The sequence below is a fragment of the Euleptes europaea genome, chromosome 15 (assembly GCF_029931775.1).
Source record: "Euleptes europaea isolate rEulEur1 chromosome 15, rEulEur1.hap1, whole genome shotgun sequence".
Lineage (NCBI taxonomy): Eukaryota > Metazoa > Chordata > Lepidosauria > Squamata > Sphaerodactylidae > Euleptes > Euleptes europaea.
The window spans coordinates 733,748-750,386 of record NC_079326.1 but is presented as its reverse complement, the minus strand read 5'-3'; the positions used below and the strand labels follow the sequence as shown (position 1 = coordinate 750,386).

Genomic DNA, 16,639 nt, shown 5'->3' with positions numbered 1-16,639 from the left:
AAAAACTGCCTAAAAGTAAGATTTATCCCATGAGTGCTTCCGAACGCACCGTGTTACGTGAATTCTTGGACAAGAATTTGGCTTGAGGTTTCATCCGGCCGTCTACCACCCCTTCTTCGGCCCCTGCTTTCTTTGTGCGCAAGAAAACGGGTGACTTGCGTTTATGCATCGACTTTCGAAAACTCAATGCAGTCACCCAGTCCAATGCCTATCCCATTCCTTTGATTTTGGATCTCTTGGGACAATTAAAGGAGGGGCGTATCTTTACGAAACTAGACTTGGTGGAAGCCTATTACAGAATCAGGGTTCAGGAGGGCGATGTACCTCTAACAGCCTTTTCCAATTACTTTGGCATGTATGAATTCTTAGTGATGCCTTTTGGATTAAAAGGGGCCTCGGGGATCTTCGTACAATTCATTAATGAGATCCTACATGACTTGTATAGAGGCGTGGTGGTTTACTTGGATGATATTCTCATTTACTCTAAAACTATGGACGAACACGTTGCCCTGGTGAGGGAAGTATTGCAATGTCTCAGAGACAATCAGCTCTATGCTAAGGTGTCCAAGTGCGAATTTCACCAGAAACAATTAACCTTCCTGGGCTATATAATTTCACACCACGGTCTTACTATGTACCCTGACAAAGGGCAGTCAGTAACCAGTTCGGAACCACCCTCCACCCGTAAACATGTTCAGCAATTTCTTGGGTTCGCTAACTTCTACAGGGGGTTCATCCCCAACTTCGCTCAAATCGCACTACCCATCACGGATCTCCTTAAGACTAAAAGAAAAGGAAACGCTGCTGCGTTGCCCTCAGCTAAAATCAATTGGACCCCCCAGTGCCAAACCGCTTTCGATACTCTTAAGCGACTGTTTACCTCTGAACCGGTGTTAAAGCACCCTGATCCCGAATGGATGTTTATAGTTCAGGTTGACGCCTCAGATGTGGCAATGGGAGGTGCGCTTTTACAGCAGGGGAGGGACGGTCTTCTGCATCCGTGCGCTTCTCTAAGCAGTTCGCGCAATCTCAACTCAACTGGCCAATCTGGGAAAAGGAAACGGCTGCCGTCCACCATGCCCTTACGATGTGGAGACAGTTTTTAGAAGGTTCCAAAGTCCCTTTTGAAGTATGGAGCGATCACAAGAACCTGGAGGCGCTCACGGGGGCCCGTAAACTGTCCGCGAAACAGGTACGCTGGGCGGACTTCTTTGCTTAGTTCCATTTCATATTGAAACATGTACCAGGGAAACAGAATGTCCTGGCTGATGCTCTCTCCAGACTTCCCCAATACCCAACCAAGGTTGAACGCCCCACAGAGTCCCTGTTCACTCCTGCTCAAAGGGGTTTGCTGCCCACTCTAGCAGTCCAAACCCGATCGCAAACCTGCCTCCTGCCACAACCTTCCTGTGGGGGGGCACTCCAAGTCCAACCATGCTGGTCAGCCCAACCGCGATGACCCCCTCGCCTCCGTTGCCAGTTCCGCTGGCACCCGATCGCCCTGACAGTCCAGCCTTCCAACCCCCCTCGGGGACATCAGCCTCCCCTCCCGCCAGCATGGAGCCCGCACTGCCGGATGGGATGGGTCTAACAAACTCTTTTTTGGCCTCACTTCAATCCAATTGCCAAGCCGAACTCTCTGCGCAAACCCTCCCCACTACTCTGACTGAACGGGGGGGGGGTTGTGGTACAAAGATTCTAAGCTATATGTGCCTAAAGGACTATGGAGGGAAATTCTACAGCTTGTCCATGGCGCCAAGACCACAGGACACTTTGGATTTCTAAAAACGTTACATTTGTTACGGAGACTTTTTGGTGGGCGGGCATGTGAACTGACGTGGATTCGTTCATCTGCAGTTGCCCAGTCTGTGCTACTGTTAAAAGGTCCCAAGGGAAACCTCCCGGATTGTTACAACCATTGGAGACCCCCACTAGACCTTGAGAAGTAATCACAATGGATTTTATGACTGACCTCCCCCTCAGCGAGGGAAAAACTGTACTTTGGGTAATCACTGACTTATTCTCTAAACAGGTTCATCTCGTCCCTTGCGCAGGTATCCCGTCCACTCCGAAACTGGCCCGCCTCTTTGTGTCACATGTCTTCTGCCTACATTCCTTTCCACACAAGGTAGTCAGCGACCGCGGGAGTAGCTATGTAGCCAAATTCTTGAAAGCTTTCTTAAAATTAGTGGGGGTAGAACAGGGGTCTCTCAAATGTCTTCCATCCCCAAACCGACGGCCAGATGGAACGGGTTAATGCTGTGTTAGAATGCTATTTACATTGTTATGTTAACTTCCATCAAGATGATTGGGTTGAATTGTTACCCTTTGCTGAATATGCATACAATAATGCTGTCCATCAATCCACTGGGTGTAGCCCCTTCCGGGCCGTATATGGTCAGGACTTCAGCCCCATCGGCCACTACGATGTCTCGGGGGAGGAGGGGGCGAAGGTGTAGCCGACTGGGTGCACACTATTCAAATGACCTGGCCCTGGCTGATAAAAAACCTGGAACGGGCCAAACATAAATACAAGGCTCAGGCTGACAAACACCGCTCGCCAGGAAAGGATTATACAGTGGGGGATATGGTTTATTTGTCCCGCCTCTTTGTGGATCTGCGGTCCAACCGCCCATGTAACAAACTCAGTGCCAAATACGTGGGACCCTTTCCCGTTTCTCGAATCATCAACCCAGTAACTGTGGAGCTCTCGCTCCCAAAGTCTTTAAGACAGATCCATCCCGTGTTCCATATCAGTTTGCTGAAACTGCACATTCCCTCCACGGAGTGGCACCCTGAACCCCTGCCAGACCCGCCGGTGATGGTGTGTGTGTGGGGGAAGAACATTTTGAAATCTCAAAAATCCTGGACTCGCATCTCCATCATGGGTCCCTCCAGTATTTGGTTCGTTGGAAACACTTCGGTTCTGTGCACGATGAGTGGGTGCGTGCACGTGATGTTTCTGCACCCCATTTGATCCATCAATTCCATACGGCTTATTCTCACAAGCCAGCACCCCTACACGGAACTGTGGGAGGAGGGCCTTAAGGGGAGAAGAATGTCAGGCCTGCTCTCTGCTGAGACAACCAGACTGTGTGTGTGTGTGTGTGTGTGTTATGATTCCGCCAGGTGTGTCCCAAGGTCAAGCCTGGTAACTGCCAAATTCCTTTCCTCTGTGGGAACCGTGCTCGTAAGGGGGGTGGTTGCCCTGGCTGATTTCACTATCTGATATGACCAATGCTCTTCCATATAGGCCTTAGCTGTGCCTTTAGTTCTCATTCGTGCCAATTTACCTGTTAGCTCTGTATACCTGTAGGTTTTCTAATAAATCAACTCTCTTTTGGATGACTCGTCTGTGGATGTTGTTTATGGGACTACCACAGGGACAAGTGCTCACATAGGGTTTTAAACGTGTCCTCACTGATTAGGGTACGTGCACATCCAGAATCCACTAGAGCTTTAACTTCTACTTGAAGACCCCCCTTAAAATGTTGTAAGATTACATCAAGAAACATTGTGTCTTCTACTTCTCTCACCATTAGTGAAGCTGTGGGGGGTGCAGTCTCCTCAGTCTGCAGTGGCACTCCATTCACTTCAGGCCTTGCTCGTTTTTTGCAGGCGGGAACGAGGTTCAGGGCGGCTATGGATCCCCAAGTTCTGTCGTCTTCTTCCTCCGATGTATCCACGTCGGCTGGGCTAGTGCCGATTGTAATCCGGGCCCCCGGTGGGGCCTCGTTTGTAATCCGAGCCCCTGATGGGGTGAGGAAGGGCACTGGTCACCCCTGATGAGCAAACTCGTCGGAAATGTGGAGAGTGACGGGAGATTTGTGCCCACCTGGAGTAGTGCTCACACGACAGTTCTGCCTGCCACTCCGGGGATGGGTCTCGGCTTGCTGACTCAGTTTGGGGTGAGCGGCACGAGTAGGACAATCAGCGGCGAAATGCCCCATCTTCCCGCAGGTGAGGCATGCTCCTCTTTGGAAATGTTTGGCTCTGTCCGAAACAGGAGCTGTTGCTTTCCGAGGCAGAGAGGTGGTACAGTCTGGTCATGGACCTGTCTCTTTGGCTCGGCGCCTGGAGAGAGCAAGGGATTGCCGGCGGCTTTCCACTTCCTCCGCTAGTAGGATCCATTCCTCGAGGGTAGGTGGATCACGTTGCATGTAAGCCCAATATAGGACTTCTGGGTGCAGGCCCTCACGGAAGTATTGCACTCGAGTTGCTTCACTCCAGTCAGTAATTCTGCTGGCTAGGCATTGGAATTCACCAGCGTATTCCCGGGCCGACTTGGTGCCTTGGCAAAATTGAAGGATGGCTGCCTTAGCCTTGTCACTTCTGAAGGGATCCTCGAACCACCATCTCAGGGCCCACATGAAACCATTTAAAGTCTGTTTGGATCCGGCCCGTGAATCAAATTGCTGGATCATCCAATCCGCCGCCTCCCCTTTGTAATAGTGAGGATACATACTGCACCTGGCTATCCTCAGTGGGGAACCACTGCCTCTGCTCTCTCATGAAGCTGTCAACTTGATGTAAAAAATAGGGTAACTCTTCCGCAGAGCCATCAAAAGTCACTCGTAAGTCTTTTAAGGATGCTTGAGGACGGGGCGGCCAATGCAGAGGGAAAACCCCCGGCTACCCCGGCGGGAATTGCAGCGGCGCCTGCAGGGGTGCTTGTGGCGGAGCCTGTGGAGGCGCTAGTGGCAGCACCTGTGGGGGTGCTTGTGGCAGAGCCCGCAGGGGCGCTTGCGGGGGAGCCTGTGGTGGCACCTGTGGAGGGGCACTGGGTGGAGGGACACCGGGTCGCTGCAGCGGCGGCGGCGGTCTTACCGGTTGTTCTCCTTGCCTCCATTCCCGGCATAGTGCATCCATTCGCTCTTGCATTTGGGCCATCTGGTGCTGTAGTTCACGGTTTTGGAGGCGCAAACAAGAAATTTTGTCTGCCGGTCCGCTTCTGCGCAGACTTTGGGAAACGCCGAATTGGGTATTCCAATCCTCGGCGGGTCTCTACTGTGCTGCCCCTGAGAGAGATTGAAAGGTGCGTTTTAGTCTCCAGCATCCTCTCCTTCAAAATCCCCCTCCCCGGGGTAGGCACAGATATCCTGGGTCAGGGCATAGTGAATGGTAGCTCATTGACGACGAGCTAAGTGTCTAGGAAGAGCCATAAAAGACCGGTCGGGGGAGAACGAAAGCGAGTAGTCCTCCTCTCCAGTTCCAGGTCCCAAGCCTGGCCCAACCTCCTTCGGCTGCGCTCCCAGTGTGACCGCCGTGTTCGGGACGGTCTCAAGTGCCCGGGCTGCAACCCACTCCCCCAACCGGGCCTCGGCTCTGGTGACAGCCGCTCCTGATTTCGCCGCCTGAGCATCGGTGGTATCTTGGAAAAGTTGCACAAACAGGGGAGTTAAAAATAGTTTTACCTCCTCCAGGTTGGTTAGTAATGGCATTATTTGTCAAGCCACACTTGTGGCAGTGGAGCCAAAATCTGACAGTAGCAGTTCGTAAATCTGGGCTTTCGATGCTGTTGGGGGTAGCTCCATGATGCGTAAGACAATCTTGGCGGCGGCATTACTCGCCTTGAACTGAATGCCTCCTGAGCCCTCAGCCATAGTGTCTCGTAAGAAAGGGCAGTCCAAGAAATCCTCGAGAGCTGTGGTGCTCGCAATCCACTGTGTCAGTAAGGAAGTTCCCTCTTGGGCGAGCAGGGTATGTTCCCCCCGCGCTCCCCTAGTAGCACCAGTAGTCAAGCGGCAGAACTGGTTTAGTAGGTAAGACCTGGTAGCCTTCCTTCGTTCCTCACGTCGGCGTCGGTCAACCTGCCTCTGGAGACTTCAGAACTGATCCTCAGCCTCCCCTTGCAGGAGCTGTCGGAGGATCTCTCGAGCGGTGGAGGTCGTTGGTGGACCTTCCCTGTGGTTGTCCTCTCCCAATGAGGAATCAGTGGAATCAGGTGCTGTTGCCATGCACCTTAGGAATGAGGAAACATTCACGTTCCTGACAGTAAAATACAAAAAACTAAAATAATAAAGCAAAATAAAAAAAATATGACTTGAGTCCTAATGGGAGGTCTGGGTCCACCTGTCGAATCCCAAACAAGAGAACATCCAAACAGAGTTGTCTAAGAAGCCATTTATTTGGAAAGCATAAGGTGGAAAGCAGCAACTTACAGGAAAGAGGGGCGAGGACTCAAGTGGGGACACAGCGGGAAGGTTGAATACATATACATCAGAAAGGCACTGTTAGAAAGTAGGCTGACTCTGGTGCCCAGAGTCTCTGTAGAGATTACAGCTATCGGCCGGGGTGCAGACTGTCATGACATAAGCAAAACTACTTGTCCTTGGCTCCAGCTGCGCTCCCAGCCCGGACCTCACAGCAATGGCAATGTGGCCTGCCCTGCCACAGCCCTGGCACTCTGTGTTGTGGAAACGGTAAGTGCAGCGGTCGGGGGCTTCTCCGCAGCTGGCACACGGGTGAGCCATTGGACCCCGCAACCAGTGCCCCTGGGTGGCCATTTTGTGGGCCTCGTCCTTGACGTCCTTGTCTCTGGTGCTCTCATAGTGGATGGGAGCCGGAGTAGATGGAGGAGACTAGGCGCCGTGGTCACCCAGACAAGTCAGCCCACGTGGAGGATTCAGCAGCCATGGCTTCCTCAACTGCAGCTGTGAAGGAGACATCCTTCCTCGTGATGAGTCTGCGGCGCACCTTCTCGTTCTGCAGGCCATAGTCGAAACGGTCAAGCAGTGTGCCGTCGAGGTCCGGGAATTCGCAGAAACAGGCTGTCTGGCGGAGAGCCGCGAGGTACGCGGCAGCGGACTCACTGGGCTCCTGGTCCCGCAGGTGGAAGGGCAGGCAGTGAGTGAGCTGCATGGGCTGGGGTGTGAAATGGTTCCCCAATGCGGCCAAGATGTCGGCCAAGGGCGTTTCGCCCAGCTTCGCAGGAGCCAGTAGGGACTGGGCGAGCTGGAAGGTCATGCTGAGGAAAATCGAGCTCTTCTTGCCGGGGTCGGTGATGTCGTTGGCATCCAAGAAGAACGTCACCCAGTCGGCGTAGCTTTCCCATTCACTGAGGCTGGCGGAGTCGAATGCTTCCATCGACCCTCTGGTGGCCATTGCAGCGAGGTGTTGCGTCTCTGGTGTGTCGTGAGGATTTCAGCAAGGCAAGCTGGTCTGCCTACCGGGCACTGTGAGGTTGCAGAAGTCGAAGGAGATTTCAGCGAGAGTGATCTCAGCAGGAGAGCCAGACTGCCTACCAGCCTTCGTTGCCACTGTTAAGTCTGCATGGGGAGGACACACGAGGTCTAGACAGAGTTCCAACAACAACGCTTTATTGTAGTGAAGAGCAGAACTAAAGAACACAGTGCAAACGGCCCTGCTTATATGCCCCCCTGGCCGCCCGTGGCCACTCCCCCTCTGATCCATGATAGGGGGGGAACAACCCCGGGTCGCCAATGGCACGTGCCGGTTTGGGCCAATGGCGCGTGCAGGGATTAGGATCCTTCACCCGAGACTCAAGCTCTTAAATTTCCTCCTGCATATCGCCTAACTATGTACATATATAACAGATCCTATGTAATGTGTGCGGAGAAGCACTTCATAAATAGCCACTGCCCCATCTGCCTCCTCCTGCTGCAGTCTCCCATGCCCCTTTAGGTCAGCGGAACCCCCCAAAACATCATGGGGATAGAAGTGGGGAGCTGTAGGGAAAGGGGAGTATTGGAGAAAAGCCCTCCCCCTTCTGCAAGTGGATGTGCCTTCCACAAGCAGATCACGAGTATAAGATCCAAGCCTGTAGCTGTACCCACACTATGAGAACTCTCCATTTTCCTGTTCTTCTCATCACAAGGTCAGAGGCATTTGTGCTGGCAATGGAGTGTCCGCATGGGAGTTTTTATGTGCACTTTCTTCTGTCATCCACCATTTCCCCAGAATTTCCCCCCTGCTGCACTCCTGGGGTGGGGGGGCTTTTTTTGGCTTTTAAAAACTCAGTAATTGCAATTGTGTTTTAACATTATAACTTGTTCCTCTGGATTCCCATTCATTTAAAAAGTCAGGTTCTGGCCCTTTTCATTGTGGAGATAATAAGGGAGATATAAGGGGAAAGGTGAAACACTGCAATTTAATAATGAAAGCTGGGAATTCAGAGGAATGGGAAGATTCTGGCAAAAGGTAATTATGCCATTATAATGCTATAGTAAACTAGCAATTATTGATTTTTTTGAAAAGCCAATAAGAAATGGAAGGACTAAACGGATGACATTACTCTTCACTATTGTCTTTTATTCCTTTACCCCTTACTACATTAGGTTATGTAACAAAGACTCTAGAGACGTTGGAGCAGCACACGGAGGAAAGCATGAGGGTAACTATCTGGTTTGTTTTCTTTTCTGTAGCCTACAGTGAGCCAGACGGAACCCTTGTAGGGCCTTTGCCGTCCCGGCACCTTCTGCTTGGCATGCAGAAGGTGCCAGGTTTGATCCCCGGCATCTCCAGCTAAAGGGACCAGGCAGGTAGGTGATGGGAAAGACCTCAGCCTGAGACCCTGGAGAGCTGCTGCCAGTCTGAGTGGACAGTGCTGACTTCGATGGACAAAGGGTCTGATTCAGTAGAAGGCAGCTTCATGTGGCTTGGTTTTTGTGTCTTTCCTCCAAGGGTCAGGCTGAAGGAAATAGTCTTGATGTGTTGTGTTGGGGTTCCCTGGCCTGACTTTTAAGAAGTCAGTCAAACTTCATGCTGCTGGAAGTGGATTTCACAAGTATCTAGGGCCCCATTTAGATCGGAACCATGATGTAGGGGGACAAGGGGCTTCAGTCTCCCCCCCCCTTTGCCATTTTCCCAACAGTTCCAGAAGAATGCTGTTTGCCTAACTGAGGGGCTGTACAAGTGATAAAAATATACTTAAAGTGAACAAAAATGGTATTTAGAGTAGCATGTGAAATTGCTGCCATGGGTTGCTGTAGAGTTAGTACCAGGACTAGGATAATAGCTGTGCACACATACATTACTGGAAGATGGCTCCACCATCAGCTATTAGATGGGATGGGCAGAAGATGAAAGATGATGTTCAGGGCTTAGGTCCAGTCTAAGGCCTAAATTACATGAGCTGTTTTGCTGTCTGGGAATATTCCCAGCTTTAGATAATATTCATTACTACAATATATGTTTGTTTGTTTGCACATTCAAGGTCACCATACCACCTCCAGTTTCTGCCGAAGAATACACTTTTGTACCTTCCTATCCCAGAGCTGCATGAGATCCTAGGGGGAATGGTATTTGAAAATTGTCTCGGGTGTCTAGGAGAGCCAGTTTAATGTAGTGGCCTGTCAGATTAGGTTCTGGGGAGACCTGAATTCAAATCTCCACTGTGACGTGAAGTGCACAAGATGACCATGGATAGTCATTCTTTTTCAGCCTAAACTTCCTTGCTGGGTTGTTGCCAGGGTAAAATAAAAGAGAACCATGTAAACCACTCTGAGCTCCTTGGAGGAAGGGCAGGATAAAAATGCATTAGTTCATTCTGTTTGGTCATTTCCCCCAATTCCTGGGCTGATTTCTTCATAGATCCTGTGGCCTGAACATGAGTATGACATGGGTGTGTCACCTTGCTGTACTTACTTTTTCCTGCAGTTCAGGGAGAATCCCGTCGAAACTAGAACCCATGTGGTGAAACGCCAAGGCCAGATTGTTGTGACAAAAACTCTTATTGAAAGAGATGTAAGTAAAATGAACGACTCATAGAAAATCAGGCTGTCACTAATAGCAAATTTTAGCTATGGGAACTTTTTGTTTTATTTAATACGGCTTTCCTTAATTGTGTTCAAATTTCAGAGTTTACAATTCCGTTTTAAAGCTGGGTAATGTGGTCTGCTCAATCTGTTCATGAATCTTTGTTTTCTCAGTTTTGTGCTGGATATCTTCATGTTTTCCCCCTTCCCCCTTTTTTTCTTTATACCCCTTACTATAAAATAATTTTTAAAAATATGTAAAAAGTGGAATTTCCTGTGTCTGACACTCACTTCTAGTTAAGAATTAAAGCTGTCACATGAAGCTATAGCCCCATGCCTGGATGGCATCTCTAAGCCCCCACTGTCTTTTCTCCAGTACAGCCTGCTAAGTAGGTACATAGTAGGTAGTTGGCTGGGATTTTGTGAGGAATATCTCCCCCTTTCTTTCTCTGCCACAGGAAGAGATCCACATCAACAGCTCTTCTTATAGCTGTGAACTTCTACAAGGCCTAGTCTCAGAGTCCGCCAACCTCCTGGTGTTGCGGGTGATGGCCAGGAGGCAGACTGTACCAGAGAATGCCATTTTCCTGTCATTTGATGGCGACCATCACATATGTATCTCCACCTATGTAAGAAACACATTGCAGTAGAGAAATTGGGGTACTAACTGGAAGCATCTTGGTGGTGTGGGGTGGGGGGGAGACTTAATGAGCAGTGAGGGTTCCAGCCTGAATGATCTCCACTGACTCTGTGGGCTTTCTTGCACTGCTTGCCCAACTTATCTCAGCTTATTAACTCCACCCCTTCTTTGAGTCACCCTGCTAATGGAAGGAGTAGGAAAATAAAACAGGAGGGATAAAATGAGCCCCAGGATAGGAGGCCAGGGAAGTGAGGTAGTAGTCGAGTGGGGGGGGGAGAGGAGTAGAAACCAAGCCCTAGTCTAGGTATTCATTTTTCTAGAGTCAGCCTTAGTGGACGCAAGTGAAAATGAATGGTCTGTCCTCCAAACTGAACCAAATTAGATAATCCATTGGTTGTTAATATTAATTGTTTGCTGCCCATGGCAATCAGGGCACTGGTGCTTAAGCATCACCTCCCTCCCTTATTACCATTCCTCACTCCCTTCCCAGAGGGCCTTGGGTTTCCAGAAGCAGCAGGTAAACAAGGAAGAGGTGGACGTGTTCGTGATCGAGAGAGCCGTGCATTCCACAGAAGGGATACCTCTGAGCTGGCAGTTCTGCTTCCTGTCAGATGGGTAAGTCTGTGCCAGTCTATTCTCTTGTGCCTCGCATTTTTTGCATTCAGTCTGATTAATATCTTTCCTAATAAAATCACAAATGCTTGTTTTGTTCTTCTGTGCAGTCCCACATTGGGACACTGCGCACGCAGGCTGGTTGCGGAAAAGATCTTCATAGCTTCTTAGCCCTGGATAGGGGGGGCCCGCTCCAATGTGCATGTGTCCAGATTCCCGCCAAAACGGTGGGGGCCCCTTTCCCCTTTGCCGCTGGTGAGAAAGGATCGTCAAAGCTTAGCTCTGTGAACCTCATTGTCTTACCTTGAGTTCGGCCATGAGCGTCTGGCTTGAAATGGTTCAGTTGGCGCTTTTCAAAAAGCGCACTAAGTGCAATAGCAAAATGACGAAAACTGATGAACATTCGTTATGTCTGTTGTGCTTGGGTGAGTCTCATAATGTGGGGGCTTGCAAGCACTGCCAACAGTTCACCCTTAAAGCATGGGCAGGCAGGGCCTCTCGATTAAAGGCTGCTTTGTAGGAGAAAGTGTTATCTGGTTCTCATGGGCTGGCCTCAAAGTCAAGTGAGAACCCCACGCCCGTCCCGATTCTGTTGGTTCCGTAAGCTCGGCTCCAACTCCAGATTCCCACAGGGAAGAGACCTCGGTCTCCGGACTCTAAGTCAAAGGACAAAAGCGCTTTGGAGCCAACATGTAAGAAGGCTTGCGCCAAAACTAAACACCTCGCCAAGGCCACCAAGGGTGAGCGTCGCTCTGTTCCTATGCTGACGGAACCGATAATATTGGAAGGGGAGTCCACGCTGCCTCTCCTTTGAACGCCGTCACCCCACTTGGAACTGGAGCCTTCTGGTTCCGATGTAGAGTTGCCTGACTCTTCACAGTTTGATTTGCAATCGTCCTTGGAACCTGCTCAACCCACAGCTCCAGGTTTCTCTTCAACTGGCGCTGCGATTCCGGAACCTAGCATTTAGAGTATTGCACCCCCTATGGGGCCTCCTTGGTGGGGTCCAAATTGGTTTCCTCAGACCCAACAGGTGCCTTGGCCAGGGTACCCTCCCTACCCAGGGTTCCCTCCACAACAACTTGCAGCTCCGTGGGCAACTCCTGCACACCAGACCAGCTATCATTTACCCTTGGTTCCACAAATTGGACCCCAGGCATCTTTTGCTCTCAGTGGTTCTGAGTTGGATCTGGAGGCACACATGCTCCGTTCCGATGCAGGGTCAGAAGAGCCCTCGGAACCATCCCCTTGATGACATGCCCTGTATCTTCTAGTGAGGACATTAAAAGTTTTTCTGAACAGATGACACTTATTGCTAAAGCTTTGGACATTGATGTTAAGGCCTCCCACCCCAAGCCTAAAGAAAAAATCCTATCTGCTTTGTTTGCTGAGGCTCCATTAACCATGGCTTTCTCAGTTTTAACTGATTTTATGGACATGGCCAAAAAGGTTTGGGAAAAATCTTTGTCCACCCCTTCTACATCAAGGAAGGTGGACAATCTATACAAGATGATGAGAGGGAAGGCATCTTGGCCATCTTCTGGGCATGTAGTAAGGGTCACTGGGTGTGCGTAGGGGGGAGGTAGTTGTGAATTTCTTGCATTGTGCAGTTGGACTAGATGACCCTGGTGGTCCCTTCCAACTCCATGATTCTAAGATACAGCCGGCTGATTGCGAGTTTTTATTCTCCCATCCACCTCCTTCGTCTCTCATTGTGACTAAATCGCAATCCAAGAGAGGCCACAGTGGCCATTCAGCCCCAGTGGACAAAGATGGGAGAAGAATTGATGTACTCAGCAGAAAAGCTTACTCGGCCGATGCACTTGGTTTCAGAATCTGTAATTATCAGGCCATTATGGCTGCATATCAGATTTTTTTATGGGACAAAATAACTGGTTTACTGGAATTTTTGCCAGAGGAACACAAACCTTCTGCTAAAGTAGTACAAGCTGAAGGCTCTCAGCTTTCCAGACATCAGATGAATGCAGGAAGACATGCAGCTGATTCATCTGCCAGAAGCATGGCTGCAACTATCTCATTGCGTAGATTTTCTTGGCTCTGTTCTACCACATTAGCTCCAGATATCCGGAATACCATTGAGGATCTACCATTTGATGGTAAAACTTTGTTTGCTGCCTCTACCAATGATACATTGGACCAGTTACAGAAGGAGAAACAGACAGCAAGATATATGGAGGTTTCTGTCCCTCCACCTTCTGCCTTCCAGAGACCAAGATTCAACTTGAAGGATTGTTTCCAGCAACCCAGGTACCAGAGACCAGGGCAGCCTTCTACTTCATCTTATGGGCAGCATCGCCCATACCAGCATTTTCAGGGATGTAATAGGCATAGATCCTTCAAGCCTGCGACACCCTCTACCAGGCCTCAATCTCCTAGAAATCAAGGTTCTAAGCCATCCTTTTGACTGGGGGATGGGGCTCTGTCATAGCCGGTACAGTTTGGGGACAGGCTGGCCCCTTTCTACTCTGCCTGGGATGCTATTACAATGGACTCCTGGGATATTGTTTAGAGTTCAAGTCTAGGCCTCCGTTAGGCCCTCCTCCTGTTTGTAATGTTGATTCAGTATGCTTGTTCACTACAATTTCTGATCTGTTGAGCTGTGGAGTCCCTTTCTATAAATGCTTTGGAACCGGGTTTTTATTCCAGACTGTTTGCTGTTAATAAGAAAGATGGGGGCTTATGTCCCATTTTAGATTTGAGACGTTTAAACAAGTTTGTATATTCAAAGAAGTTCTGTATGGTTACTGTACACCAGGTTTTAAGTTTATTAAAAGTTGATTGGTGGTTTATAGTTTTAGACCTCAAGGATGCTTATTTTCATATATCCATCCACAAAGATTACAGAAAATACTTAAGATTTCAATCTGGAAATGGCATTTATCACTGATCAGTATAATCCTTTGGCCTTTCTACTGCACCTCAGGTGTTCACTAAATGTATGGCTGTAGTAGTGGCCTACTTGAGAAACAAAAGTTGCACAATTTTTCCTTATATGGATGATTGGCTGTTTATGGCCCCTTCTAAGGAAGAGTTGATAGCTCATAGGGATCTAGCCCTTAGAATCATTCAGGACTTAGGTATGCTGGTTAATTTTAAGAAATCTACACTGATTCCCACACAATCCATTCAATTTATTGGCATATGGTTGGATTCATGTAAAGGGAAGGCTTTCCTCCCTCCCAACCAGGTGAAATCCATTGGATCATTGGCTAAAAGTTTTCAGACAGTCTGGTATCAACCTGCTCTACAGATCCAAACTTTATTAAGTCAGATGGCTTCTATTACGACAGTGGTTCCCTATGCCAGGCTCCACATGAGGCCTCTCCAAAATTGGTTTGTGTGTAAGTTCAAACCATTGATTCAACCTTAGTCAAAGTGTTTTTCTGTACCCAGATCTATACTCCGCACACTATCTTGGTGGTCAGTTACATCTAATTTAATGTGTGGGGTCAATTTTGGTGTCTTCACGCCTGAAAAGGTTGTCACCTCTGATGCCTCACTCCTGGGATGGGGGGCTCACTGTGAAGGCCTCTCTACGCAGGGGGTTTGGAATACTTACAAATCTTCCTTACACATGAATCTCCTAGAACTGAGGGCTATATGCTATGCTCTTATTTCCTTTACAGGTCTATTGCATGGACAAAACGTTCTAACCCAAACAGACAACACAACCTCCATGTTTTATATAAACAGACAAGTTGGCACAGTTTCGCTGTCGCTTTGCCAAGAGGCAGTTTTAATATGGAACTGGACTCTACACAACAACGTCACGCTACAGGCCATTCATATTACTGGAGTAAAGAACTCTATTGCAGATACCCTCGGCAGAGTCTTTTTGGTGCGCTGCAAGTGGGAAATCAAGTGGGATTACCTGCTGCCAGTGTTTCAGAGTTGGGGTTTTCCTCAGGTGGACTTATTTGCCACTTCCAGAAATGCAAAATCATCCGTTTTTTGTTCATCAGGCCCCAACCCCAGGTCTGTAGAAGGCCCTTTCCTCATGCCCTGGCAAGGACACCTATTTTATGCCTCCCCCACTTACCTCTAGTTCCCAGGGTTCTGACATGCATATAGCACTACAAGACTCATTGCATATTGATAACACCCTTCTGGAATCGACAGGTCTGGTTTCCAGCACGGGTAGCAGGAGATCATTACATACCATTGGCACTGGCTTCAGTCCTACTACACATGGGTCCGGTGCTACACCCCGATCCAGACAGATTACAGCTAACAGCATGGTTACTTCCTTCACCCCCCTCTTTCAGCCTTTCAGATTCTGTACTGGATGTTATGTTGAATTGTCAGAAACCTTCTACTACGTCGTCTTATGCCTTCAAATGGGATCATTTTTCCAAATGGGTTGGGTCCAGGGGTTATTACCCCTCATCCGGTCCCTTACCTGTAGTACTAGAATATTTACTTGATCTCAAACGATCTGGGTTGGCAGTGTCATGTATTAGGACCCATTTAGCAGCTTTATCTGCTTTTCACGTAGGCATTGAAGGGAGGTCCCTGTTCTCCCATCATTATTCTGAGATGTTTTTGAAGGTTTTTTTGTCCAACCTGTACCCACCCGTTTACTGGCCCATCTCACAATGGTCTTTGTCACTAGTTTTAGCTCAGTTGATGCTACCTCCATTTGAACCGTTAGCGACGTGCCCCCCTTGGACCTTTTATCTAAAAAGGTCTGTTGTCTCGTGGCCATTACTTCAGCTAGAAGGGTGGGGGAATTGGTGGCCCTATATTGTAGTCCACCATTTTTACAATTTTTTCCTGACAAGGTGGTGTTACGCCTAAGCTGCTCTTTTTTTACCAAAGGCGGTGTCTGACTTCCATTTGAACCAATTGGTGACCTTACCTGTTTTCTTTCAGAATCCACAATCTAAAGGGGAAAAGGCTCTACACACGCTTGACATTAAGAGAGCTTGATTATATTATATGAACAGAACAAGAGGTTTCAGAAAGTCACAGTGTTTATTTGTATGTTTTGCGAGTAGTAAGATGGGGCAAGCTATTTTGTCCCAGTCTCTTTCCAGGTGGATTGTCCAGACCATCCGACTTTGTTACCAACAATCTGGAATAGAGGCCCCAGACTTCCTTCGGGCTCATTCTACAAGGGCGCAAGCATCTTCTGCCGCCTTCTTGTCAGGCTTCAGCAAATGCACAGCATTTCAGGCAATAGAACTTAAATCCAGACAGAGCAGCGATTCAAGGATTTATTCCAAAAGTCAGTGATTTCAGTAAAGAGACGAGCACGGCTGAAATACATGACTGGGGGAGTATGGATACATATATAGGGCTGATACAATAGGGTTACAGGAACAAAGAGACAATGTAGTCGTTTCCTGCTGGTAACAACTTAAGTAAAACTGACTGTGAGGGCGTGTTTAATTGCCATGGCCTCCTTCTCCCCTATCGGCCAGTTGAGTTCGGCTCCAGAGAACTTTTTGGAAAAATAGGCGCAGGGTCGGAGCCTCCCTTGAGCGTCCTTCTGCAAGAGTGCTCCCCCCATCGCCCTATCGGAAGCATCCACTTGAAGGGTAAAAGGTTGAGAACAGTCGGGATGAGCCAAAACGGGCCCGGTAGTAAACCGGTACTTAAGTAAGTCAAACGCCGCCTGGCAGCGGTCATCCCATGCTACCTGATAGTG

The 16,639-nt window shown here is 49.0% G+C and overlaps 1 protein-coding gene across 1 annotated transcript in view; it reads left to right on the top strand.

Moving 5' to 3' along the window:
- Positions 1-16,639, top strand: part of CATIP (ciliogenesis associated TTC17 interacting protein) — a 43,930-nt gene that overhangs the window by 17,885 nt on the left and 9,406 nt on the right. Inside the window, exons 3-6 of the mRNA XM_056861502.1 lie at positions 8,298-8,353; positions 9,619-9,705; positions 10,175-10,345; positions 10,847-10,971. Coding sequence (XP_056717480.1) covers positions 8,298-8,353; positions 9,619-9,705; positions 10,175-10,345; positions 10,847-10,971 — 439 coding nt within the window. The remainder of the gene's footprint in view (positions 1-8,297; positions 8,354-9,618; positions 9,706-10,174; positions 10,346-10,846; positions 10,972-16,639) is intronic.